Source organism: Lepidothrix coronata, unplaced genomic scaffold (assembly GCF_001604755.1).
Source record: "Lepidothrix coronata isolate B3197 unplaced genomic scaffold, Lepidothrix_coronata-1.0 Scaffold277, whole genome shotgun sequence".
Taxonomy (NCBI): Eukaryota; Metazoa; Chordata; class Aves; order Passeriformes; family Pipridae; genus Lepidothrix; species Lepidothrix coronata.
Window position 1 is genome coordinate 304,670 of NW_016690457.1, and position 27,742 is coordinate 332,411.

A 27,742-nucleotide genomic window follows, 5' to 3' on the forward strand; every position below is an offset into this window, starting at 1 on the left:
GACTGGGCACCGCACCAGTCATTGCACTGGGCACCCACAGCCAGAGCCCAGTGCCGGAGCCAGGCTGGGTGCCAGCCGTGCCGGTGCCACTGGCACAGCCATATCCCAGCCCTCTGGCTCATGCTGGGGCAACTCTGGCTCCCCCAGCCCTGTTCACCCCTTGCCACTACCCCCTGGAACGGGCACTCCCTGCCTAGCTACACTCCAGTGCCAGCAGTGCTGATCCCACCCCGGCTCTGGACACCACGCTCAGTGCAAGGGACGATTTTAATCCAGCATAAAACTTCCCGAAGGTAGGAACACAGCCGGGCGCTGGGCAGAAAGACACGGTTCCCCTTGGCTTTTGAGACATTTTCCATTAAAAATTCCTTTTCCCACCGTATCTGGTGCACAGCCAAACCCCCCTTCCCATGGGGAGGGGGTGCCTGGTGTGTTCCCAAAACCCCGCTGCCTTCCCGAGACCTTCACGCAGACAGTGGAGGAAAGAAGCAAAGGAAACATGAAGCAGCTCTGCCGGCTCATTTTTGGGGGCTTTAACGGGAGAAGCAGGATATGGAGCCTGGCACAAACCACACGTGCACAAAATAACCCCAACACGCAGCCCAAAAACCCACCAGGGCCATGGTGATGCCTGGTGGGGGGAAAGCCAGAACATGCATTAACAAACGGGAACATTTATATCCTAGAAAATGGTAGAAATGGGGGAGAAATGCTGGGCTGAGCTGTAGTTCGCTGAATAGAACAACAAGGGGGGGACAAGGGGGTAAAATTCCCAAATTACAGGTGCTCACTGGCTTGGGGTGGTTTTGTTTAAAAAAAAAAAGCAGAAGTTGGGATTTTTTTGGGTGTCTATGCACTGACCAACCAACACCACAGGATTTGGGGACAGAGAAAGAGCAAAAACTGACCCTAAAAATCCCATTAATATTCACATCCAGTTGCTGACCTTGTGGCAATGTCTCTCTTTTTCTACTCCTAGAAGGGCCAATGGAGCCTGGTGGCTCCAAAAGGCTCCAGTAAAATAATTAAACCCTTTACATCCACTATACACTTATAAAATGACCCATATGTTCATCATCTGATGATTCATATGCAAATAAAATCCCCCCTCTGCATCCCAGCCCGGAGCGCCAGTGTTTGGGAGATGTTACTGTAGGTTTGGGGTTTTGTTTTAATTTTAAATGTTAGAATTTGTGTTTCTTAGGACATTTAGGGTGTTTCCAGATAAAACCAAAGTTAGAAAGTAGGGAAAAGTGAGTGGGGTCTTTGCAAGGTTAGAAAACAGTGTGCCATCCATCTGGAAGCTGGGAGACACACGGAAAAGGCTGGGACTCTCGGAGCTGGGTTGGACCCTGTGACAGTCCTGCACTGCCCATTTAGCTTATAAAAAGTAATAAATTAATTAAGGAATATTTGCATCGAGTCCTTTCTGTACACAGAGGGTGGGGCCCAGCCGGGAGAAACACCACCACCGGGAAAGCTCCTGTGTCTCTATAAAAATATGAGCATCTCTCAGGGAGTACAAAAAGCCTTCACAGGGAGGAGAAGTGCCCGGCCAGCGCCGACGTCCAGAGTGGCTCTGGGGATGTTTCTCTCATGGATATGCTGCATGGGACGGAGTTTTCAGGGAGGCGGTGGGATGCCACAGGGAGCCTGAACCACCCCTGGTGCCAGCGTGGGGCTCATGTGTGCTTGGCCCTGCTCCATGTGCCACCCTAGGGTGCTGGGATGTGAGCCCCTGCCAGCTCCTGGCCCCGTGCCGGTGCTTCCCAGTGGCCCACTGATCCCTCCCCAGAGTTCTGGCACTGCTGGGAGCCACGGTCCCGGTGCTCACACCCGTTCCACCACGGCAGGGAGATGCTGCCGTCTGGCTGCTTGGCGCTGCCAATGGGGTAGGAGCCCTGGCATTCCCACTCGAGCACTGCCGGCTCCTGTTCATCACTCTCAGAGCCCTGCACCGCGATCTGCGGCACCGGGCTGGGCTTCAACTTCGGCTGCAGCTCCGCACCGGTTGTGCTGCCGCCCTGCAGAGTTGTGCCTGACCCATCTTCACTCTTCCCGCCATCTTCGCCTCCTGGCACTGTCTCCGGCTCATCAAAACTCACTTCTTGAACTGCCTCTTGCTTCTTGAAGGAGTCCCTGCGCTCAGAGAGGTTCAGGCGCCGCATGACCACCATCTCCTGGTCCCGGTCGTGCCTCTCCCCGAGCCGGGAGCTGGTGGGGTGATAACCGTGCTCCCCTGGGTAGGGCAGCGCTTCTCCTTCCCCAATGGCCTCCCTGTCCATTGGGGATATCTCCAGCCCCAGCTTGCGGCCGCCACAGGTTTTCTTCTCGGCCAGGATGGTGACGATCTTCTCAGCCGACTGGACACGCTTGAGGAGCGGGGAGCGGGGGCAGTCGGCGCTGCGGGGGCGGGAGCTCTGCCGGACAATGGTGGGGGGGGACAAGGTCTTGCCCTGGAAGGAGTGGGGGGTTTTGGGGTACCCAGGGAGTGGAGATGGGGAGCGCTGGGGGGAAGGCGGGCGCTGGGAGGAGGAAGGGGTGCAGGCGAGGGGCGAGGGGGGGATGCTGCTGGTGGATTTGCGACGTCCCACTTTGTAGCGCTGCCCACCCAGTTTGGGGGCCAACCCATGCAGGGAGCTGGGGCGCACGTGGCCGGCGGGCGACGTTGGGGTGCTGGAGGAGGGAGAGGTGCTCTGCGGGGACACAGCGTCTGCCACACAAAGAGAAACAGGTCACTGTAGGGATAGAGGGACACACAGCATCCCACCCTGCCCCTCGCCAACATCCCCCCTCGCCGTGGTTGAGGTACCTGAGGGCAGGTCGGGAGCAGGGCTCCGGCAGGGTGTCGTGGGACCTGGGGACAGGCTGTGTGTGGGGGACTCTGGAAGGCTCTCGCTGGAGGACAGCGAGTGGTGGAGGCCGGAGGAGAAGCTGCGGCTGGTGTGCAGGACTGACGACTGCTTGGAGATCTTCTTAAAGAGGGATTTTCTCCTACTGCAGGGGACAAGAATAATCCTGGTTTCTCCTTAAAGCTAGTGGCTCCAAGTCTACCGACCTGGTGCCAGTAGGACCAGAACCCAGTATGGCAGATCCAGAGCATCCGACCCAGAGCTGGCAGGACCAGATCCCACTGAACACCTCAGCATGGCATATCCAGAGCATCCCCATGGTATGGCACACACCAGGTCAAACTTTTATCCATCTTATCCTATCCCAGTTCTACCCACCTCTCCTGGCCATCCCTTTTTCTGCTCTTCTTACTCCTCCGCGCCATCCTCGTCTTGGAGCTGTTTTTCCTTGCGGGCCCTATTTTGATGGAGGTGTTCTCCAGGGCTGTGGTGCGCAGGGCCACTTTATTCCCGCTCTGAGGGATGGAAAACGAATCCCTGCAGGAGCGGATCCAAACCAGCTCCTGCCACCAGATCCAGCCGGTGGAGGCGATGCCAGGGAGCTGCTGAATTGATATCCCAGTTCCAGGAGAGCAGAGCAGCTCTGGACACTCACCTTGAGCAGCAGCTCCACGACATCTCGGTGAACCAAACCCAGCACAGACTCTCCATTCACATGTGTGATGAGATCGCCCGCTCTCAGCCCTGCCTCCTGCGCGGGGCTCCCCTCTTCCACGCTCTGCCATCAGAAGATAAGCATTTTATTCATATGCAAGTTTCCTCCTGGGGTTTTCCCAGTGGGAAATGCCATGCTTGGCACCACCAGTGCCTCTCCACACGTACCCAGACCATGTGGTGCACGGTGTAGACATCGCTGTCGCCCATGTAGACGCGGATGGCCCGCAGGGTGAAGCCGTACTTCTTCCCCGAGCTGTGGATGATGATGGGTGGCCGCAGGCTGGCGATGACGAGGGATGAGTCCCGGCTTGGGGAGGAGTCACGGGAAGAGGGGTTGGATGAGAGGGAGTGAGGGGAGATGGGGCTCATCAAGGCACCACCACCGAAGTCATCTGCAAGTGGGAGAAGCCAGCTCAGCCCGGGAAAACCATGCAACAGCCACTATCCAGGATAAACCAGGGAGCACACAGACCTGATGTGATGATGAGGGACAGGGCTGAGACGGAGGCAGATTTGGGGACACGGCTGCCCAGCGAGGCTCTTTGCCTCTCTGGCACATCCTTCTGGGTGCTCAGCCGACAACCCCCACTCGGCTCCAGGCTCCGGGGAGTCGAGTTTTTGGTGCCGGTGCTGTTGCTCCGGAGGCGGATGCGGTTGAGGTTGGCAAGATCAGCTGCACAGAGGGGAGGAGAGAGAGTTTGGGGATGCGGAAAAGCCACTCCACGCCATGCAGAACCCTGGGTGGCCCTGGAGTATCCCACACTGGTGCCCACAGCCTACGCACCAGATAACGCCGACTGCTTCACCACACCGCTGGTCCCCACCTCGGGGTCTCCCACCACAAACTTGGGTCTCTCTGGCTTGGTGGATGCCACACAGGGGCTCTCATCCTCCGAGGAGAAGGCAAACTTGGGCATAGTGTCCAGGCTGAGGGTACTGGGCAGCACAGTGGGGCTGCGGCTCCGCTCGTGCCGGGAGGTGTATGGCGTGGAGCTGCAGGACGTCCAGGAGCGGAGCCTGCGTGGCAAGAGCAGGAGGGCTCAGGACTACCAAAGATGGGTGAGGGGGATGGCACCAAGATCCTCAGCACCCCAGAACACTTCCCACTGACCCCTCTGCACACTCTCAGTCCTGGCACAAACCCTTGGCAGCAGCACAAACCCCAACCACCAGCACAAATCCTTGGTCCCAGCAAAAAACTCTCAATGTTGGCACAAACCCTTGGCACCAAGAGAAGCCCACAGCAGCCCATGCCATCTCCCCCTCACCACGCACCGGGGCTCGGTGCCTGCTGGCCTGCTCTTGTCCTCATCTCCTGAGTGCCTGTCCCATCGTTCCTCTTTCTCATCGCTGTGACTCCGGTCAGAGGACGAGAGGCTAAGGTTGGAGTTGACTGCCAGGAATTCCGAGCTGCTGTACACCTGAGGAGGAGAGGAGCTGTCAGCAAGGAGCAGAAATCTGGGAATCCAGGTGATCCAGTGTCAGCCAAAACACTGATGCTCAGCACAATCGCACTGGCTGCAGTGCCAAAGTGTTTTGGATGCCAGAGGAGGGACTGGAGCACCTTGCTGAAGCGGTGGGAGCAGGAGGAGAACTGCCCAATCTCCACCGATGACTCCTCATCGTTAGTTTCCTCATCTTCTGAATCCAAGTGGTGATACCTCTCGGAACGAGCTGGAAGCAAGAGCCAGAGTGGGTAGGGCTACCACCCTGCCTGCAACACCTACATTCTGCCAAGTGGGACCTACACCCATGGGGTGACAGCCCAGTCCCAAATCCCGGGGGAGTTTTGGGGGGAGAAAGTTAGTAAGGGTGAGCAGCCTGGAAAGAGGATTCCATCTGTTCTGTGGCTTTGGTTGTAAAGGGGCCAGCTTCACCCAGGAGATTCTCATCTACCACAGGAGCATCCAAAGTGCAGCAGAAATAATGGATTGGCAGCAGGGGGAAGGGAATGGATTTGGCCTCACTATCAAAGTAGCTGGTGTCATCCTCTGACTCCAGCTGGGGGATGAACTCAGCCTTCTGCCGCAGCAGCCCATTCCAGTCCAGATGGAGGAAGAAGGAGTGGTGTTTCACCTCATGTGCACCTCCTGCCAGGCAGAGAAACCCACATCAGGGGTACAGAGTAGGATCCAGCATGCTCCTGCTCCCATTCCAAGTGGCACAATCTCTCCTCCATGCATAGCAAATGGCTTAGGAAGGATGGACTGGAGCCCTGTGCAGCCTTCCTGAGGTGAACCCTGAGCAGGAGACCTCTGAGCACCCTTGACGTGGCAGGACACACTTTGGATTCAACACTGCCCAACCTCGATCAGAACTGGGGGGCCAGGTCACCCCCCCTGAGTGCTACACGGGGGCCGCCACACATACCAGTGCCCAAGCGCTCGAGGGGACACTGTCTCAGCAACCGTGTGATCAGGTCCTGGGCGTCTGCAGGAAGAGCCTCGTCCCCTTCTGGCCACATAATTTCATCTGCGAGGAAAAAGGAGAAAGAGTTTGGAGTGGCTGGAAGGGTTTGGACACTTCTGGGCAACAGGAAAGTCCCCTAGGAACCACAGCAGGTAAAGCATCCTCCCAAAGTGGGAAATCAAAGCTTGAGGAACTCATTCATGGTTCACACAAGTATATCATGAAGGAATGAAGCTCCCCATATGTTAAGGACAAGCCACAGGTGCTGGGAAGAGCAAGTCAAGGAGCAAACTTGCCACTGAGACTCACCACTGATGACCTGGCCAAAGAGCTCCTCGGGGGTGTCTCCGAAGAAGGGGACGCAGCCCACCAGGAACTCGTAGAGGATGATGCCCATGGCCCACCAGTCCACGGGTTTCCCGTAGCCCTGGATGAGGATGACTTCGGGGGCAATGTACTCCGGGGTGCCACACACCTACGTGGGGAAGCAGTGCCTGACACCTCTGCACTGGCCTTTGCAACAAGTCCCGAGGCCACCCCAGTGATGGCAGGTCAAGCCAAGTGGAGCAGGATCTCACACCTGCTTGTCCATGAACTCCCGAGTGTCCTTCTCCATGTGTCCCTCGTAGAGGTTCGTGGTCATGTTCATCAGGCCGATCTTTGACAGACCGAAGTCTGTCAGCTTTATGTGGCCCATGGAGGTGATGAGCAAACTGCAGGAGAAGACAGACAACCCACAACGCTGCTGTTTGCTTCTGGGGAGACCTGAGAAGGACCAGCTGCACCCCAGGACCTCTGGTCCTGGGGCAACAGCACAGAACCAGGACTTTGGGCACCAAACTCCATTACCTCATTCTGCCCTATCTTCTTGGCTTTCTCTTGCCCATCCAAATCCAACCCCACCCTTGCTCAGACCTGACCCATGTCCTCACTTGTCAGGTTTGAGGTCCCGGTGGACGATGCCGTAGTTGTGGAGATACTCCAGTGCGAGGACGGTCTCGGCAAAGTACATCTTCGCCATGTCAACAGGCAGTGGGCCCATGTTCTTCAGCAACGTGGCACAATCCCCTCCTGTAGGCACACGGAGGGGCTCAGAGAAGGCAGGGAGGTCAGCAGGCCCAGCAGGCTTCCAGCCAGACCCTCACATCCCTCCTCAGAGCAGCTGATCCCCAGGCATGGGGCACAAATGCTCTTCTAGGTGACCATGGCCATCACCCTCATCAAGGTGAAACTCAGGGCCACAAAAGCATCTTCTGGTGCTTCCCTCTGCTCTCTGGAGCAAAGCAGGGCAAGAGGTGTCCAGGTGGTCTCCTCCATGCTCAGACATTGATATCCTCCCCTCCTCACTGCACCGTCCAGCCTCCTTCTCACCTTCTACGTACTCCATCACCATGCAGAGGTGTCGCTTCGTCTCAAAGGAACAGAACATGCTGACCACGAAGGGGTTCTCTGCAAAGGTGAGGATATCCCTCTCCACGAACACCTGCTGGATCTGGTTCCTCAGGATAAGGTTCTGCTTGTTGATTTTCTTCAAGGCAAAGCGCTGCCGTGTCTCCCTGTGCCTCACCAGGTACACAGCCCTGGAGACAGTGAAACGGCTGCACCTCAAAACACATCCTCCAACAACCAGGACTGACCACACAGACCATAGAGCTTGGACAGGGAGGACTTTGGAGTGGTTTATGGGTGATAGGAACTTCCCAACTCACCCATAAGCCCCGTTGCTGATCAGCTTGATGGTCTCAAAGTCCCCCTCGCAGGGTTTCCTCCGTGGAACAGTGACTGAAGGCTGGCTCTGAGAAGACACAGAAGGTTTTTAATGTTTCTCAATGTTCTGGAGCTGTGATTGCAGGCAGGAATTCACCCAGCACCATTATCACCTCTAAGCGCTTCTTGCTGCCAGAGCCCTCTCCAGCCACAAACCCCAAACCAGAAGCCTGAGATGCAGATCAAGAGCTCTGTCCACCCAAGAAGCCAGATGAGGGACTATGAGATATTACCCTTGAATCCATCAGTCACCCTTGGGGACAACCCAAATTTAACATATACTAGTCTAGGACAGTAGAGGAGCTGCTGCAAGGAGCTCTGATGTGGGGTGAGGCAGGAAGAAGCTGAGGCACAGGTGGGGACACAGACATTGGACCACACTCACCTCACAGGCATCATCGTTCTCTGGCGTGATGGTGTTCCCACTGTCAAAGTGATCCAGCTGGCCCATTTCTGCAGGTGACAGGGATGGTTCTCATTTTCTTCATGCTCAAGACCCCCACCAAAATTGCCCCCTCCCCAGCCACTCCCCTTCCAAACTCAGAGATCCTGCAGGGATTTAGCCACGTGCTCTGCTCGAGCCATTGTATGAAGAAATCCAGGTCATGACGTTAAGAGGTTCAACACAAGGTTAAACATTTATATAATTCTTTTTTTTGATAGTCATTCCTGCATTCTCTGGGGATTATGGTTCCCCCCCAGGGCCATGGATTAAGTGTTTTCGAGCTTAATCTGCTTTGCTGAATGCGTTGGAAGCAATAATGAGAGATGTGGGGCTGGCCAGGAGGACGTGGACATCATCCTGGTCCTTCTGTGACCCCCCTGCCATGATACCAGCGCAGCCTTCCAGGTCCCCCTCCCATCTCCCAGTGCCCATTCAGTGGTCAAACTGGGAGGCTACAGCTCACTGCAGACCTCAGGGCCACCAACCCAAGTGTTTCCCTACCCTCCAATGGGTCCTTGACGAGCCCCAGTTGGCTGATGATGTATCGGGGAATATCAGTCTTAATTCCCTGGCCAACTTTGGCATGTCCTTCTGCAGCTTCCAGGAGATGGTAAAACTCCTCTGGGTCAAACTCCTGCATGGGGAAAACCAAGCACAGTTGAGGAGAGAGATTTTGCAAGATTAAAACTTTTCTCTAGGCCTTGCAGGTGACACCTGTAATTGGGGATAGACCCTGGATATATCGTTCCCCCTGGATGCATCATTCCCCCATAATTCCTCATGTCAAGAGTGATGGAAAAACAATGTAGCCCATGAGTTGGAGGGAAAACAAAGGAGAGCACATCAACAGCACACTGCATCATGACTCCATCCAGCTGAAGGAACCACAGCACTAAGGCGAGTGCTTCAGAAATTCAGCACGTCAGCCAAAAAAACCCCAAACCCTGAAAACTACAGAATGATTTGGGTTGGAAGAGACCTTAAAGCTCATCTCATTCTACCCTGCTGCCATAGGCAAGGACACTTTCCACTAGACCAAGTTGCTCCAAGCCCCGTCCAACCTGGCCTTGAACACTTCCAGGGATGGGGCACCCTGGAGGCTTTGGCTCCTCTCCAGACCATGAAACACAAGACAAATCCATGTCTTACCAGGCACTCCAGTAGTCGAGCAGGACGGGAGATGATGATCAGCAGCTTCCTCACCAGCTGGTCGATGAACTTCACCTCCTCGCTCTCCGAACGCTCCTGAGCCTGCCAGAGAGGGGACAGAAGCCAGGGGTGTATTGGTGGCATCAGGAGGTGGCACCAGGCAGGGAACTGCCCCCATACTCACATCTCGCAGCATCTTCTCGAGTTTCTCCTGCAGCTCCATGAAGTAACGGGAGGTGATGAGAGCTCCCTGGGACTTGGCCAGGCAGTCACGGGCCAGCTCAATGATCTGGTGGTGGATGAAGCCCAGCACTCCATCTGCCAGGGGCAGAGTGCTGCTCGAGGAGAAGCTGGTGATGGTGTCCTGCAGACGCTCTTCCATCTGGGCTGTGGCCTGCAAGGAATGGATGGTGATGCCTGGGAACACATGTAGCCATGCTGTGCATCGGATTTGGCCAGCCAGGATCTCATCCTACCACCTCCCACACTGGGTTTGGCCAGCTGGAATCTCATTCTACCACCTCCTACATTGGGTTTGGCCAGCTGGGATCTCTTTCTACCGCCTCCTGCACTGGGCTTGGACAACTAGGATCTGATCCTACCACCTCTTGTGTTGGTTTTGGCCAGCCAGGATCTCGTCCTACCGTCTTCTGCACTGGGTTTGGCCAGCCAGGATCTCATCCTACCACTTCCTGCAGCTCCAATATCCACAAGCACATCATGGCTTCACCCGGGACCTAGCTTCNTCATCCTACCACCTCCCACACTGGGTTTGGCCAGCTGGAATCTCATTCTACCACCTCCTACATTGGGTTTGGCCAGCTGGGATCTCTTTCTACCGTCTTCTGTATTGAGTTTGGCCAGCCAGGATCTCACACTGCCACTTACTGTATTGAGTTTGGACAGCCAAGATCTCATCCTACCACCTCCTGCACTGGGTTTGGCCAGCCAGGATCTCATCCTACCACTTCCTGCAGCTCCAATATCCACAAGCACATCATGGCTTCACCCGGGACCTAGCTTCCAGCAGCCTCCACCAAAGTTTCCAGAGATCTCTTCCTGCCTGTGTGATGAGGCAGACCCACAGGTCCCTGCATCCCCAGCTCATTATGCCTCCAGTGTCCTCAACAGCCCCCAGTATCTACCCATGCATTCCATACTACAGCACAGAGGAGAAGCTGTTCTGGAGAAGATGCTGTCAGGACGCCATGGAGGGACTAATGTGCCCATCCCCCTCAAGTCCTGGCAGTTACCTTGGGGAACCTCTCCTTATAGACGTGGTTCATCATCACAACCTCATTATCAAACGTTCCACTCGTCCGTCCAGGGCTGCAGAGGGAGGAAACCAGTTGTGTTGTGAGGTTCAAGTCATTTACATCTGTGCAAATAGCTACTACTACCCCTGGAGAGCAATTTGTTCCCTCCTCCTAACTCTTGATTCCAAGTGGTTAAAGCTCATCCCAACAGAGCCATCAGCCTTGGGCCAGCACTTCCAGCAGCATCCCTCCCACTGCACATGGATCTGGAGCGCCTAGGATGTGGACCATGGAAGGTCAACCTCCTGCAAACCCAGGTCTCCAAACACAAGTCACTTGCAAATCTAGAGCTGAAAGGCTGGATTTTCCACTTGGCTTTGAAGAACAAGCTCGTCCTTTCCTTCCTCCAGATCCCATGATTTCTTGCTGTTGTTGCCCTTTTTCCAGCTCACCAGCAAAAAAAAACCCAACCAAACCCTGTGGTGGACGCTTCATTAAACATGGCTTTTCTCCTACCCTCACCTAACAGTGCGACTCCCAAGCCCCTTCCTGGTGATCCCGTTCTGCAAAGCAAGCAGCAGGAACTGCCGGCAACTCATTAACCACTATAAAATAATAAATGTGGGGATTAGAACCAGACCTAGGCCGCTCACTGCCAGCCCCAGCCCAACCCCAGCTCAGCCTTTGCTGTGCCAACCAAGAGCTAGCATGTCCTTGGTGAAAACCTCACCACCTACAAAACCTTGGCAGATAATTAATCTGATTTTAATGAAATTTCAGCTGGCAACACGCAGGACTGCGGCTCTGCCTTTGGTGCGAAGAGGGACGGAGTTTTTTTCACAGGGAAAAGAGGATTTAACCAAAACATCCCCTGCAAAAAGCAAAACATTCTGGTGCCGGACAAGTGGAAATGTGGGTGGCTCATTTTATAGGTCTTGGAGAACCAGTGTGGAGCTCAGCAGGCCTGTAGGGTCGGGTCACGCCATGCTACAGCCTTGATCCTCTCCCCAAATTTTCCTCTCTCCAGCCCACAAATGCCCATTCACCTGCATTCCTTGTGGGTTTTTTTGCAGAGGCAAAGGCCAACCCCAGCAAACAAAGGTGATATTTCCTGGTGCAAGCCCAGAAATGGGATTTTTAACCTTTTACCAGCAGGTCAGGACTGTATTGAGTGGTGGCAAGGACAGCCACCACTTGGGCTTCTGCTTGGCAGTCCCCTCCTCACCACCAAAACCATTCAGACAATTGAGCAAGAGGCTGCAAAACAACAACAAATCCCACTTTCTCCAGCTTCAGCCCAAGGAAACCTCCCTCTCAGGTGCTGTCTGCTGCCAAGAGAGCAATGTCATGTCCCAACAGCCAAGATGCTGAGAACCAGATCTTAATGTCCATGGAGCATCCCCTAGGGATACTGTAATCCCAAGGACACTGTAACTCCTGGGGATGCTGTAAATCCCAGAGGTGCTGTAACCCCCAGGGATGCTGTAATGCCCTGGGGATGCTTTAACCCCAAGGATCATGGAACAGTTTGGGTTGGAAGGGACCTTTAAAGCTCATCTAGTTCAACCCCGCCATGGGCAGGGACACCTTCCACTAGACCAGGTTGCTCAGAGCCCCGTCCAACTTGACCTTGCATATTTCCAGGCATGAGACACCTACAACCTCAGGCCACAGTTTTTCCACTTCCCTGCAAAGGGAAAACCCAAAGGGGGGTCAGCACCTTGGGACAGGCTTAGCAGGACCAGGACACGCCAGGAACAGCTCAGAGGATGCGCTGGATGCGCCAGCACCCCGTGCACCATCCTGGCAGCACCATGGGCGCCTTCCCAGAGTGGGTGCTGTACCTGAGGCTCCTGGATCGTGGGCGCAGGCAGGGCGAGTGCCGGCCCTCCTCGTCCGTGACACTTTCCGAACTGCGGAAATGCTTAGAAAGGAAATGCAGCTCGTCGGGGGTGGGCTGGTACGGCAGCTGGTGCAGGCGCTCCTGGGAGGATGAAGATGACTGGGAAGAGAGAGAGATGCAGGAGATGGATCCATGCTTCCCAGTGGTTTTTGTTTTGAAATCAGAAAGCCCACGAGGAAATTATTCCTTGGAGCCTCTTAGGAGGCTGGAAATACTGATGGGTAGCACGGTCTGTGCCCGGGAATGTGAAGTATGGAGAAGGTAAACTCCATACTGCCTGGGAGGTCTGCACTGCCCAATCCCAACCCAATTCCCCCACTCTACCACCCAGTCTGGCTCCAGTGAGCCCCATCCCCTGTACCTGCAGCATCCCACGCAGCTCCTGCCTGGCCATTCCACTGCATGATCAGGATATGTCCAGTGCACCCTGAACCCGTGACACCCAGGGATGTTGTAACCTCAGGGATGCTGTAACCCCAGGGATGCTGTAATCCCAGGAATGTTGTAATCCAAGGACACTGTAACTCCCAGGGGTGCTGTAAACCCAGGGATTCTGTAACTACCAGATCCTCTGTAATGCCAGAGGATGCTTTAACTCCCAGGGATAATGTAACCCCAGGGACGCTGTAACCTTGGGGGTGCTGTAACTCTGGAGATGCTGTAAAGCCAAGGGATACCATAATTCCCAGGCATGCTTTAACTCCCAGGGACACTGTAACCCCTAGGGATGCTGTAAGCCCCAGGGACACTGTGACCCTCAGGGATGCTGTGAGCCCTTAGCCAAGCCCTATGACTTTCTTAAAAGCTCATTTGGGAAGCATGATGCAGCTAAAGCACACAGTCCTCTAGGAACTGGGAGGCTGCCTAGGAACTGGCACCACGGGGCTCTCAGGAGGCATTTCACCAAAAATCAAGGGGTTTTAGGTTCTTATCATCTACTGCCTTGAGAAAGCAAATGTTACCGAGACCGTGGAGCTGGGGGTGTTGGTCCCATAGCCAGAGGAGGGTAACGAAGCCAGTGACCACCTTCTGCCATCAGTCCTGCGAGTGCAAACATGACAATCACATAACAGGGCAAAACCCAACATCTAAATGCAAATCAATAACATCAGAGCAAAAAGATGGGGAAGAGGATTCAGGTTTGAGTAATAAAGTCCTGAAGCCTCCTTTCAGAAGGAACTGAAATCAGGTGAAATAAGGGGTTTGCAGGTGAGGGGGGCTGTTCTGCACCCTTGGCACACAGGTGTCTGTGAGCAAAGTGACAGTGGGCAGGGTCCCTGCAAAGGGACAGCACTGGGGCTGGCTCAAATCCACTTCAGATAGGTAAAAAAGAACCAAAATCCTGCCAGCATTTGATTTTTAATTAGAGCAAAATTCAGCCTGTTGGGAGTTTTCTTGGTGAGAATCCGGGATTCCCAAAGACTCATCCTGAGACAACAGGCGCCACAGAGCAGAGCCTAGTTATAAACAGGAAGGCAACCGCTAATACGTAGGCGAGTGCTTCCTCTTGGACATGTTTCTAATGGATAGGGAACATCCAGGTCAAGTCGAGGCCCTTCACCTCCCGCTGCTGCTTCCCGTGTGGAGTCAAGGACTCCAGGAGCTGGCAGGTGCTGGATCTGGCTCCCGCACCACCTCAATCCCCTCAATGATGGCACTCTCAAACTCCCGACCCCGCCTGCTGTCTGGTTTTTCACTCGGTTACAAGTTGTGCAAACAATCCATGAGCCTCCAGCATTTTTCCATGTGACGATCGATGGTTTAAAATCAGCCTCCATGTGTGCAATTAATTAATTGCTTCAACAGGATTTTGGTGGCTGCATCTGGAGCGGTGTGGGCTGGAGAGGGAATGCAGCAAGATGTGCCTCTGCAGGGACCTGGATGAGCATCCATCCAGGGCCATCTGCTGAGCATCCATAAGGAGCGCTTGGAGCGGGTCGGAGTCGGGGCTGAGCACGTGGCTGGGGATAGTGTGATGGGAACAGGGATGTTTCTGCTCCCAGAGCTGCAGACAGCCCAGTCCTGGGGCAAAATCTCCCGTCTAGGGATGCAACAAAGAATCACATAGTCCTAGATTGGTTTGGATTGGAAGGGACTTTAAAGACCATTCAATTTCAACTCCATTGCAACGGGCAGGGACACCTTCCACTAAACCAGAGTGCTCCAAGCCCCATCCAACTTGGTCCTGAACACTTTAAAAAGAAGATCTGTGATGATGCGGAGCAGATACCTCCCCAAAATGCAGACCCTGCCCATTCTGGGTACTCACCTGTCAGTCCGAGGAGCATGGCTGGCATGGAGGGAGGAACCAATCACAGCAGAGCAAACACCACCAGACCAGAAATTAGGCAGAAAAAAAGCAAAAATAGAAGCAAACCAAATCACTTGAGATCAACTGAACAGTCTCAGTTGGTAGATGGTATTTATTAGTGAACATTACTGGCCTAGGAATAGGGTTGGGAGCTCACCTCCGAGCAAAGGGGAAGTTGATGGAGGTGCTGGCAGAGAAGTTGCGTGGACTGTCCAAGGGGCTGCTCCCAGCTGCAGGGAGAAACAGGGAAAAGTCACCCCAAAACCCACCCTAGTGTGATGCTACGTGATGCTCCTCCGGAGAAAGAGAGGGTAAATCACTTCCCAAACTATTCCCTCTTGGAAAAGGCACCTGCAGCCAGGAGCCAGTCCACTGGTTCTAACAAGAGGCTGCAGAAGAGAAGGTTCCCCCACCACTCCTCTAAAATATTTGAGTGATTTTGGGAGATGCTCAACCCACCCACTGGGACATCCCTTACCTGTTGGCACGGAGAGTGGGGAGAGAGGTCGTGAGAGGGTCGGAGAGGGGGTGCCAACCACTAAGCTCTTCCTATTGCTGCTTCGGCAACTAGAGAAGAAAAAGCGGGAATTAACTTGGGGAAGCAGAGCTGTCTGGGCTCAGGGATGTAAGGATCTGCTTGTACATGGAGCCCCATGCCACAGAACACAACTGCTGTTATGGATCTCCCACGGCAGGAAAGATCCATCCCCAGGTTCAGTGCTGCTGGAGATGGGCCAACAGGGTTATTTTTAACAATGAACCATCTCATCAAGGTCCCACTTCTGGTTTTGGCTTGCTGGGGAGGGCAGAGGCAGCGGCCCCTTGGCAACAGCCCGAGGGCAGGAACAGAAAAAGGGATGTAAAAGGAGGAAGAGAGGAAATGCCAAGTGGCCACAACCTGACCTGCTCCATTGCATTGAAAATTACACCAATAAACCTCCCTACACTTGGTGGTCCCCATGTCACAGTGGAGGGGATAGTTGGCCCCTGACCCCCTCAGATTTTGTGGGATCTCCAGGCATTTGTGATGCCCTGGCAGCAGGAGGAAGCCACATGTGCCAGCACCAGGTGAAAAGAAGCACCAGCACTGCGACAGCTCAAACACTCCAAAACTCCCACCCTGGTACCACATCCCAGCATCCCACAGAGCATCCCCGAAAGGCCACATCCACAAGCACTGGGTCTTTGTATCCCCACCTCCACTCCCACCCTCCCAACTCACAGGATTTCAACCCTTGCAGGAATTTTGTTTTTCTTTTCAGCCCTTCCCCAAGCCCTGAGCCCAAGGCTGCCTTGCAAGAGTGGCTCAGTCTCAAAAATTCCCACAGGGGAGCTGCGGCTCCACTCCTGTCACACCCCACTCCCACATTTCAGCCCCATTTGAAATGGGGCTCATTTAAGTTCTCTTTCAGTCTGACAAGAAGGAAGTGCAGATATCCATGGCACGGAGCAGAAGCTCAAGCACGAGGACAACCTTCCCCTTCCTCTATTTCCGCTTCCTCAGGCTGCAAAGACATCGAGTTTCCTCACCAGTCTGGGAACAGGAACCCACAGAGATGCTGCTAATTAAAGGACACCGTTTAACATCACACCACGGCCAGATACACCCACAACACTGAGAGGATGAACTCTGAGCAAAGGGATTCTCCATGCATCCCAAAACCAGATAGGAATGGCACATGCACAGCATCCAGGATGTAAAGGACAGTATTTCACAACAGGTTGTCCCTCCAGGTGAATGAACAAGGCACCAGTGAGCAGCCAACACCAGCAAGGCATGGTCAGAGCTCTACACATGTGGTCAGAGTCCACACATGACACCCAGCACCCCTCACCTCCCCCTGGCAGCTCCCCCCTGCACAGCTCCTTTTGCTGTGCTTTTAGTGGGGTTCAAACCAGGAGCCTCAGCTCTTCCGCTCAATCTGAAGGTCTCGGCCAAGCCAGCAACCAGGGTGGCTGGTTGGGGCCCCCAAAACCCTTCTCTGCTGGCTGCACCCTCCTTTGCACCTCCCTGCACCCAGGATGAGGGGTGTCTGGGTGTCCCTCTGGGACACACCCCCCATGACTGCCCTGAGCTCACCCGGAGCTGCAGTGCCTTTGGAGGGCTTGGAGACTCCTGTTCAGCACCTGGGCTGAGATGCTGCAGGGAGCAGGTAGAAACCTTCTCCTTCTATCCATTCACCCCTTCCTAGAATCACAGAATCCCAGAATGGTTTGGGATGGAAGAGACCTTAAAGCTCGTCTCATTCCAACCCCAGCCATGGGCAGGGACATCTTCCACTAGCCCAGGTTGCTCCAAGCCCTGTCCAACCTGACCTTGGACACTTCCAGGGATGGGGCAGCCACAGCTTCTCTGGGCAACCTGTGCCATGGCCTCACCACCCTCACAGGATAGAAGTAAGAATTAGGAATTTTTTCCTAATATCCAATCTAATCCTACTCCTGCCCTCTGCCTTCAATTTTCTCACTTTAACACAGGCTTGAACCTCAACTACAGCTGCAAACTCACAGCCCAGCACCCACCCCGGGGCAGCAACAACCCACATCCTTGGATGGGAAACCGAGGCAGTGTGAGCAGCCGTGCCCCACCACCGCAGTGGCAGAGGCTCAGGAACCAGGAGGGCTGCAGAGAGCTGCCAGCTCTGGTGTTGCTTGCCTGCCTGTCCTGCCACAGGGACTGGGGTGCACATATGTCTGTGTCTTGCAGAGGGGACAGCCTAGGGGACGAGGCGCTCCCTCCTGCTTACTCAGTTTCATTTTGGAAGTGAAAACAAACCTTTAATGAAGCAAGTTCCAGTAATGGTGACACAGAGCGAGGCAAATGTTTCCTGTTTCCGTGCGCTCCACCCTCAGCTCCACAACCATCTTGCGCCACTTTAACCCCCCTTCGCCTGATGCATCATCTGCAGCTGGTTCCCATCCTTCATTGCACGGAAACCTCGGGCTAGAAACAAGCCCCAGGGCAGAGAGGAGCTGCCAAACCCTGAAGGCAGGAGCTGGGGCTGCTGCCCTCTCTGCCTCCATCACTTAATTGCATGTTTGGTACCAAAAATGGAGTGGAAAATCGTTGTCAGCATCTCCCGCTCTGCTCATGCTGAGGCTGCCTCGGCTGTGGCGCTGCTGTTGCCATCCAGCACTTATTTCAAAGGATGTGGAAAGTGTGTGAGAGCCAGTGTGACCCCAAAGCCTGGAGCAAAACAATGTGTCACCTGTCCTGAGGCTGCCTGTGAGGAGGGACCGGCATGTCCCGCGCTGCACCGGCACCACATCAGCACCGAGCCCTGGCACAGCTTGGATGGTCACAGGCAGGAGATGGAGCAGAACCTGGCAGCTTCACAGAATCCTAGAATATCCTGAGTTGGAAGGGAACCACAAGGATCATCAGGTCTGACTCTTGGCCCTGCACAGCCCCAACAATCCCACCACGTGCCTAAGAGCATTGTCCAAATGCTCCTTGAGCTCTGGCAGCCTTGGGGCTGTGATCCACTTCCTGGGAGGTTTCCCGCAGGCTGCCTTCTTGGAGCTGAGGAAAGAGCAGGATCCAGCTGCACAGCACAACACTGATGTCTCTAAGTGGCAAATGGCTCTGCCAGGATCTGGGCAAGTGGGGTTGGGTGACAGAGTCAGCACTGAGGAATATCGAGGGTTAGGAAGGGCCATCATCAGGACATGCACAAAGGGGCTGCAGTTCCCTCTCCTCTCCTGCAGGATCCAACTTCCCAGGATGGTAGAGCACCATGTGCCAGATGCCAGTCCAGTGTGGGGCACTGCTGGCGGGTGAATCCAAGGCAGAAAGCCATCGGTTTGGGACAAAGAGGGTGCAGGGTGTTAAGCTGCAGGGCAGGGCTGGGCGGTGATAAGGGAGCAGCCACAGTCTCAAAGGGCAGAGCAGGCGGCTCTGCTCCCACTGTGTGACTGGGAGCACGTGTCACTGCTCCCTGCTCCCTTCCTTGCTGGCTGTGGATGTTTTTCCCTCCACATCCCCCGAATGGCACTTATGTGCCTGGAGATCTGGCGAAGTGCCACGGATCACTGCGTCCTGGAAAAATCGCTTTCCAGCAGGATAAATTTCATGTTTAACTGTGAAACCTGCTGAACCAAGCAGCTGCATCCAAAGTTTCTCCGTGGCATTTGTCCTCATGGCTTGTGACAGGGCTGAACTCGGCTGCCTCCAGGGATGGGGCTGGGATGGGCTGGGATGGGGAAGGCTGGGGACCAGGGTCTGGATGGTGAAATGCAACACACTGCCTGGCACAGGCCATGCACGACCCCACCACATCCTCACATCCCCACCAGGCACCCGGCATTGTTTTGTGGAGCTGCTCTGCACCCTCATCCCACCCCACCCAAAAGCCTGGCACTGTGGATGCTCTTACTAACCCACCCTGGAGCACCAAGCAACATACTGGGCACCTCCCAAGGGCAAAATCCCAAATCCTTAAAGGGAATCACAGGGTAACAAGTTGGGTATAGACTTATTTATTTCTCTCCACTCCAAGAAAACAGCCTAAAGGAACTGCTCAGCACCCTGGGCTGCATCCCTGCATGTCCCTGTGCCATGTTTTCCCGGTGGTGGGAAGGAAATGGTACCTGTTACGTGTACTGGCCAGTTCTCCTGCGGCGTGCAGGGTGTGAACAGCCACAGGCAGCATCCACAGAGAAGGAGAACCCCACCAGCCATGGAACCACCAGCTCCCCTGCCCTGCACCGGCCCCCTCAGCATCCACCCCTGAGAAGTGAGGATCCCTCAAACCTCTTAATCCCACTAAATAACATCATATGCTTTCTGCCCACCGTGAAATAGGCCAGAGTGGTTCTCACCGTGGATTCTAGGAATACCAATGAAAGAAGAGCAAATCCTCTGCCCTTCATGAGAATTACAGGTTCATCATGCTCATCTGGAGACAGATGACTGCCTAGATCATTTTTCCAATTACACATCTCTCCCAGCCCCCCCACCCCCGCTCAGCCGCCCCAGATTGGAAAACCCCATCCAATGCCTTTTCTTAATTATTAACTGTCCTTCTCGCCCATCCTTGTGTGCCAGCAGCAGGAATTCCCACAGCCTAGGTGAAGCAGGAGCCTTCTTGGAATGGGATGGGATGGATTCATTTGCTAAGCAACCGTGTTGCTTTGTGCCAGCTCACACTAACACTGAGAGACATAACGGGAATCTCTCTCCTCTGCCTCCGCGCTGTCTTAAACACCTCTTTTACACAAAGCCTTGGGAAGGTTTTATGCCTGGGCCAGACACAGCCCCCCAAACCTGCTGGATGGAGGTCCCAGCCTCCACCACCCATGCCTGGGGGGCTCAATGGGTGCTGACTGCACCTCCTGTCCCCTTCCTTGGGGACATGTCCCACCAGCCAGCCTGGGTCAAGCCTGGCACTGCAGCTGGAGACCCCTCTTACACCCCATTTATGCAGCCCCCCCCCCATCACTGCCCCAGCCCCACTGCCAAAGGGGATATGAGTCCTTTGCCCTCCCAGACTTCTGGCTCCTTCCCACCCCCTCCAGGCACCCTACGGTCCCTCACCCTGGCTCAGGCCACATGAGATACATCCCATCAGTGGGTGCCCACCTTGGCACAGGGGGCACAGGGGTGTTTCCCCCTTGTACATGCAAGACACTCCCCTTCCCCAACGCACACACCCCCAGGATGGGCACACAGCACCCCAAAATGCGGTTCGCCTAATGCCCTGGGACCCTAAACCCCACACTGTACTCCCAAACAATGCACCCAAACCGATGCACAGCCCACCCCACCCACCATACCCAGGGTTCCAAGGGTGCTCCCTCAGTGCACAGCATCCACAAAAAAGATGCACCTACGGTGCACAGCCCCCCAAACCACACACCTGGGTGTGCACCCCTCCATGCACAGGCCTCCCCCCCAAAATACACACTTCTGTGTGCACCCCATAGAGCACAGACACCCCCCAAGGCACAGACCTCCGTGTGCACCCCCCGAGGCACTGCCCCCTCAAACCAGTGCACCCACATGTGCCTCCCCAATGCTAAGCCCCCTCCAAACCACACATGTTGGTGCACAGCTCCCCCCCCCCGTCATACAATCCAGTGCCCATCCCCCCATGCACGTTGTTGTCCCCTCCCAAACCAAGCAACCTGCTGCACTCCACGATGCACACAGATCCCTCAAACCACACACCCCATGTGCCCCCTAAGTGCTAAGACACCCCCCCAAACCACACACGTGGGTGCATGGCCCTCCCCAAACCCAAACACATCTCTGCACCCCCCGGTGCCCCCAGACCCCCTCAAAACACACACCTCCAGGGTGCCCTCGTGGTGTAAAGACCCCCAAACCCAGCCACCACGTGTGCAAAGACACATGCCCTCCCAAAATCACGCACGACCGCGCCGACCCCCCACCTCAAGCTCCCCGGTGCATACCCCGGTGAAATCCCCCTCAAACCACGCACCCCGGTGCACACCCCGGTGAGACCCCCCCCAAACAACACACCCCGATGCCGCTCCCCTCCGCGACCCCCGGTGCCGGGGCCGGCCGCCGGTACCTCTTGGAGCGCTGGAGGAGGGCTCCGGCCGCCCGCTGGCCCCGGTACCCGGGCGGGGCGGCTCCCCAGCAGCTCGGGTCTGACATCGCGGCCCCGGCCGCGTCCTCCAGCCCCGAGAGGCTCCACCGGCACCGAGAGCGGCGGCCCCGGGACCACGCGGGGCCACGCCGGGGGCCCGGAGCGGGGCCGGGAGCGGAGCCGGGAGCGGGGCCGGGCTCCCTCCGCCTCCCGCCCCTTCCCGCCCAGCGGCGACGGGGTTACCATGGAGACCGTGCAGCGCCCCGAAACGGGGTTGGAGTTTCCATGGAGACGGGGGGAGCACCCCCAAAAGGAGCGGAGGTGGGTGGGGCGGTTACCGCTGAAAAGAGGCAGCGCCCAAAAACGGGGTTGGGGTTGTGGTGGAGGAGAGGCATCACCCCCAAAATAAGGGCAGGGTGGGGCAGCACCTCAAAATGGGATCGGGGTTACCATAGAGAAAGGGCACCATCCCAAAATGGGGTCAAGGTTACCCTGGAGATGCAGCAGCCGCCACTGATGCATTCGAGGGGCACAAATATCACCCCCACAAGTCAGCGGGGGCAGCCCCAAAGCCTGGGGCTTCCTGAGAGTACCCTGCCACCCACGGGATGTTTCCTCAGAGGGCACCCACCCGGCAGCATCCCGGCAGCACCTTGCAAGCCTCCCTCCCACGCCAGCTTTTCACCTTCAGTCAGAGAGATCCCCAGCACAGACCCAGTGACACCCATCCTCCTCAGTGCCGGTGACAAACCCCTGCATGGTGGCACACCAGGGCCACTGGAACCTTCCAAGCCGTGAGGGATGGCATCGCCACACTCACTGGGCCAGTGCCATGGCCAGAAATCCTGGTGCTGCTGGGCTGGGCAAGGTTTCAGCATGGTAAAAGGGGAGCACTGAGCCTGGCAGCTCCTTTCCCCTCACCTCCTGCCCAGCAGCCACGAGACACCAGTACATGGAGGCACCCGAGGGTGCCACCAGATTGCCTGTCCTTGTCCCCATCTCACCCCCATCACAAGCATCCCAAAAACTCTCTCCCCAAAGCCTCAGCTGAGCATCCACATGACCACATTGTTTTTCCACATGCCACTCTCACTGGGGGGCGAGGGGTGGCCAGTCAGGACTAGTGGTGGGGGCAGGGATCCCCCTGTGCAGGGAGAGCACAGGCAGCACCCAAGCTCCTGCCTTCCTGCCCACAGCAGGTGGCTCTACCCGTTGCTGAGCAGCAGCAGAGCTCCCCACTGGATCCCTCTCTCCCTGGCAGATGGATGGAGGCACCGGTGTCACCCATGGGTGCCAGGCAGGTGCCGCAGGTGCCATGGGGCGCAGGGCTGGGTGTGACTGCCAGCGCCAGCACACCTGCTGCACCTTGTCCCCGGGGCAGAGCACAGCTGGCACACTCCGCAAGGTCCTGGCAGCACCCACAGGGGCTTGTGCCATTTTGGGTGGGGGGCACCCATCCCCCAGAGCAGCCCCCATCCTCATCTTTCTCCACGGCAGAGCAGAAAAGCTGATGAGGGAGGTTTCTCAGGCGCCCTCCCCACTGCTCCCTTCACAGTGCCCTGTGTGCCCTGGGCCATTTTTGACGTGCTCCCCCCTCACAGGGATGCTCAGAATCTGTGCTTGAACTACTGCCACAACATTCCCACTAGGGCTCCCTAAAATGGATCAGTTGGTAGCAGAATGAAGCCCATCAGCACAGCTTGGCTGGTTTTGGGGTGTGCAGGGCTGGGAACAGACCCCAGTCGCATCACCTCTGTGCCCTGTAGAAGACAGTACACTTCTAGGGCCCCCCAGGGCATCCCCAGAGAGGGGGACCCACCTTGCTGCCCCCATCTTCACCTCTCCCCCTGCCGATTCCCCGGAGCTGGTGGATGCGGTGCCCAGGGAGGGTTTGGGGAGGTCTTACCTCCAGGGGTGCAGGGTTAGTAAGGGGCTGCAGGGGCTGCAGGGGCTCAGCAGCGTCGGGCTCTGGCTGCTCGGAGACAAACTGCAAGGCAAGACGAGCCGGTGCGGCGTCAGCGGGTGCCGGATGGTGCTGGAGGGTCCGCCTATGGCCGCGGGGAGACAGGGGCCAAGAGCGAAGGGGACCGGGGCTAGAGGGGCGCCAGGCAGTGGGAGTGAGGCAGAGCTGGAGGGGGAGCGCAGGGACAGCAGGGACGCTGCGGGGTCTAAGGCTGCGGCGGGGAAAGACACTCGGTCTAGCCCCGGTGCTGTCACCGGGGACTGTCACCGGGGGTCCGCGGCTGTGGTTGCAGGAGGAGGAACAGCTGGGAGCTGCGGCCCGCGGGCGAAGATGCAGCGGGATAGGAATGAACGGGGATGGGAGATGCTCCGGGTCGGGGAAGCAGGGGGACGGGGATGCCGCGGGGCCTCGCCGCCCGCCCCCGGGGCCGGTACCGGTACCGGCGCGCCGCGCCCTGCCCTGGCTCCGACTCACTCCAAGGTCAGCGAGGGGATCTTCAGCCTGTCCCGCCGCGACTTCATCCCCCCGCCGCCGCCCCGCTTTGTTCCCACTCCACTCCCGCCGCACCGGTTGCCCCAGCGCTGGGCGGCTCCCGCGGGCGGGCGGCACTGGTGGCCCCGACGGGGCTCCTTGCTCGGCCCGCCGGGCCCAGGCCCAGGCCCGCCCCCGCGGCTCGGCACTGCACAGCACGGCACGGCTCGGCTCCGGACGGCTCGGTATGTCTCGGCAGCCCCTGGGCCCTCGTGAACCCGGTCCGCTCGGTGCAGCAGCGGCCCCGAACCGGAGCGCTCCGGGATGCGCTGGGGCGCTGCCGCTGCTGAGACACCGCAGCCTCAACACAGCTTCGATACAGCCCCAGTGCAGCCCCAGTGCATCCCGAACACCCCGGTGTGGCTGCAGTGCATCCCTAATGCAGCTCCAGTATAGCCCCAGTACTTCTCCAGTGCATCCCCAACACACTCCAACACAAAAAACAGTGCAGCTTTGCAGCAGCCTCCTACCACACCCCAGTATACCCCAGTACACCCCAATACTGCTTAGAACACCCCAATAACCCCCCAGTACGCCCCAGTAGACTCCAATACTGATTAGAACACCCCAACACACCCCAGTGTACACCAGTACACACCAGTACACCCCAGCACACCCCAGCAGACGCACAATCAGGTATCAGAGAACATGATGATACCACCTTGGATTTGGGCACAACAAGCCCTGGTGCCATTCAACATCCATCTCTGCTGCTGCCAATGGTGCTGGTGCTGTGTCCCCAAGCATGTCCCTCCTGATGACACCCCACCCCGTGCCCCAGGTGGCCCAGCTCAGGAACTTACGCTCTTCCTCGACGTGGCAGACTCAGCTCTTTCTGCAACGAGAAAAGCGAGAAGCGGGGTCAGAGTGTGGCCCCAGGAATCGGAGGGTGCCCACCTGCAGGACCCCTGCTCCTGCCAGCCACATGGCAGCACCCCTGCTGTCACACTAGGCTGTCACTGCAGGGTCAGTCCCTACTCACCGTGCCCAGGGTGAGGGTGACAAATCACCTGCCCAGGGCCGGCAAGGGAACATCTCCTTCCAGTGTCCCTGGGGCTGATGGCCCGATGGCCAGGCCCAGGAGCAACGGCATGAAGGCAGTGGAGTGGGAGCAGCACCACACGCCCATCTGGAGCACAGCCTCAGGGTAGTGGCTATGCCATGTCTCCCACCCCGTCCCCCTCATCCCAGGACTGGGGAGCAGCCGGCAGCCCCTGAGTTGTTTATTTTTCCAGCCACTGGGAATATTTCTTGTGAGAGCTGTTTGCTTGCAGGTGGTGCAACAGGCCAAAGGGCAGCTGTGGGCAGGAACCCCAGCCCATGCCATCCTCCTGGTGTGCCAGGCACTGTCCAGCTCTGACAGTGCCCTGGTGACCACCTGTGTGCCACTGGGCACACCAGAGTATCACAGATGCCACCGGCACGCTGTGTGGATGGGCTGGTGTGTGACCTGGCTCTCTGTGGGATGCTGGGACATGTGGCAGCTGCAAGTGCTGGTTAATGCCCCATCATTGCCCTTATCCTGTGCCCACCGGTCCCACAACCCTGAGCAGTTCAGACTCATTCCTAGCATGGGCAGGGACCTCCTTGAGGGCAGGGACCACTGCCACCCATGTGGGGACACCCAGCAGCACACACAAACCCCCCAGTCCCTCTGGGCTACCCATGCCCCATCCTGCTGCCCACACCACACAGGTCCTGTGGAAATCCCGGGACTGGGGCGCTCTACAATGCAGTGATGCAGCAGCATTGCCATGGCAACGGGTGACATCATGCCTGGGTGCACAGGGACTCGGCAGCCCCGGGCCTACGGGTGCGTGTCTGCCCTGGGGTGGTGTGGGTGCAGGGAGAAGGTACACGGGGTGGGGGTGGGTGTCCCAGTGCGTCCAGCTGCACTGGGTGACCCCAGGCCTGGGCTGGGGAAGGGGATGTGGGATCCTTGCATGGAGTGGGAGCCCCTCAGCACCTTCACTCAGCCCTGCCATCACCCAGTTTGGATCCCCACCCACACCCGGGGCTGTGCCACAGGCCACTAGCCCCCATGCAAGGGTAGAGGCAGGGAAGGGTCACACAGAGGGTTTTACTGTTCAGCCATGTGCAGATGGGGCACTGGGACAGAGGACAGACACCCTTGTCCCCCATGCTCACCACAACACAGCCTCCCCACCCATCTATGGGTGCAAGAGCGCAGAGCGATCTGTGGCACCCAACACCCATCACTGTCAGGGGCTCTCTGGCCATGCTGTGTCCCCAGGGGCACCCAGAGCATCCCTGATGGCCATGAGGACCCCGGTGGAGCAGTGCCACAGGGTCAGCACCCACAGCTGGCAGATGTGGACGCACATCCAGCATGGTGTGTCTCCCATCAGCAGGTCCCAGTGGGAAGCCAGGATTAACCATCAGCAGATGAGGAAAGCATCAGGGACAGCATCAAGGATGGCATCAGGGATGGCATTAGGGATGGCATCAGGGACAGCATTTCTGCTCAGCAGTTCAGGATTAGGTCCTTGGCAGGAGCCCCTTCTCACCCCTCCTGCTGTGGGGACAGGGGCACACGGCCAGGCCCCACAGCTCTGCTCTTCCCAGGACCACCAGGAGCGACCCTCACGGCCAAGAGCCCCAAAGCCCACAGCCGTGGCTCTGTCCGTCCCCATCCATGGGCGGGCAGCTCCCAGGCAAGGCTCTCCCTGGGCTGAGCACAGTGGAGTACAGCTGTGCAGTGGAGCACAGCTGCCTGCGGAGCTGCCAGCTCGGATGAAGGCAGCGCCGTGCCATCCTCCAACCACCCGGACAGCTCCACCCGGGCCCCCCGGGAACTGCAGATGGAGATGGAGGCGTGAGGTCACCCAGAAAATCTGGCTCAGCACTCAGCAATGTGAGCCGGGGGGTCCGTGGTCATGACCCTTCTGAGCATGGCAGTGGGTGTCCAGGGTTCCTGAGAGATGCAGGATGAGCAGGGAGAGTAGGTGTCCCTCAGGCTGGGGAGCACAAGCACAGGGTGGTGGATGGGGCAGCTGTTCAGAGAGGTGCTGGCACAGCGGTTTGGCACAGATTGGCATTGTGTGCTGGACTGGAGGGACCACGGTGCTCCCATGGGAGCCCCCACACAGTTGGGTGCCCCCCACCAGCATCCCATGGCATGGCTGAGGCTCACACCCTGCCCTGCTCCCAGTGCTGGGTGCCTGGCTCCTGTCCCACCTGTCACACACTGCTCACACACAGCACCCACCTCTTGCCCTCGTAGCACCCACCTCTCACACACAGCACCCACCCCTCACACACACCCTCACTCAGAGCACCTCACTCCCACGTGCAGCACCCACTTCTTGCACACACCACCACCCAGAGCACCCATCTCCCGCTCACAGCACCCACTTCTTGCACACACAGAGCACCCACCCCTCACCTGCAGCACCCACTTGCACACGCAGTACCCACTTCACATGCACCCAGAGCACACACTGCTCGCTTACAGCACCCACCTCTTGCACACCCATACCCCACAACACCCACCTCGCACCCGCAGCACCCACCTCTCGCACACCCACACCCGGAACAGCCGCCTCTCACTCAGAACATCCACCTCCCACCGGAGCACCCGCCTCTCACTCGCAGCACCCACCTCTTGCACACCCGCACCCCGAACACCCACCTCCCACCCACAGCTCCCGCCCCCTGCGCCCCCGCAGCGCCCACCCCTCGCAGACCCGAGCACCCCCTCGCCGCAGGCTCACCGAGACCGGGCTCCCCGCGCTCCCTCCCTCCCCCGCCCCGCCGGTGCCCTCTCGCCGCGCGCGGTGCCCGCTCGCCGTGCCCCGTGCCCACCTGGAGACCCCGGCGCCGCAGGATGCTGGGCTCGTCCATCCCGCCGCCGCCGCCGCCGCC

At 57.4% G+C, this 27,742-nt stretch overlaps 1 protein-coding gene across 2 annotated transcripts; it reads right to left on the reverse strand.

Annotated features, from left to right (window-relative positions):
• Positions 1-257: 257 nt before the first annotated feature.
• On the reverse strand, positions 258-27,742 carry MAST3 (microtubule associated serine/threonine kinase 3). Of its 2 annotated transcripts, none has more exons than XM_017836371.1 (28): positions 27,683-27,742; positions 24,661-24,692; positions 15,288-15,376; positions 14,967-15,039; positions 14,768-14,788; positions 13,461-13,539; positions 12,440-12,597; positions 10,593-10,668; positions 9,524-9,733; positions 9,340-9,441; positions 8,692-8,824; positions 8,131-8,198; positions 7,688-7,773; positions 7,350-7,558; positions 6,911-7,049; positions 6,559-6,691; positions 6,288-6,453; positions 5,940-6,041; positions 5,537-5,659; positions 5,134-5,243; positions 4,845-4,990; positions 4,354-4,586; positions 4,042-4,242; positions 3,735-3,961; positions 3,508-3,630; positions 3,231-3,367; positions 2,813-2,994; positions 258-2,713 (listed from the first exon to the last, which is right to left on the reverse strand). In XM_017836371.1, exons 1-28 carry the CDS (start codon positions 27,719-27,721, stop codon positions 1,716-1,718), a joined length of 4,395 nt encoding a protein of 1,464 aa, XP_017691860.1. In that variant the 5' UTR covers positions 27,722-27,742; the 3' UTR covers positions 258-1,715. The 2 variants fall into 2 exon arrangements, with proteins under 2 accessions (XP_017691860.1, XP_017691859.1); XM_017836370.1 differs by having other exon boundaries at positions 2,813-2,997.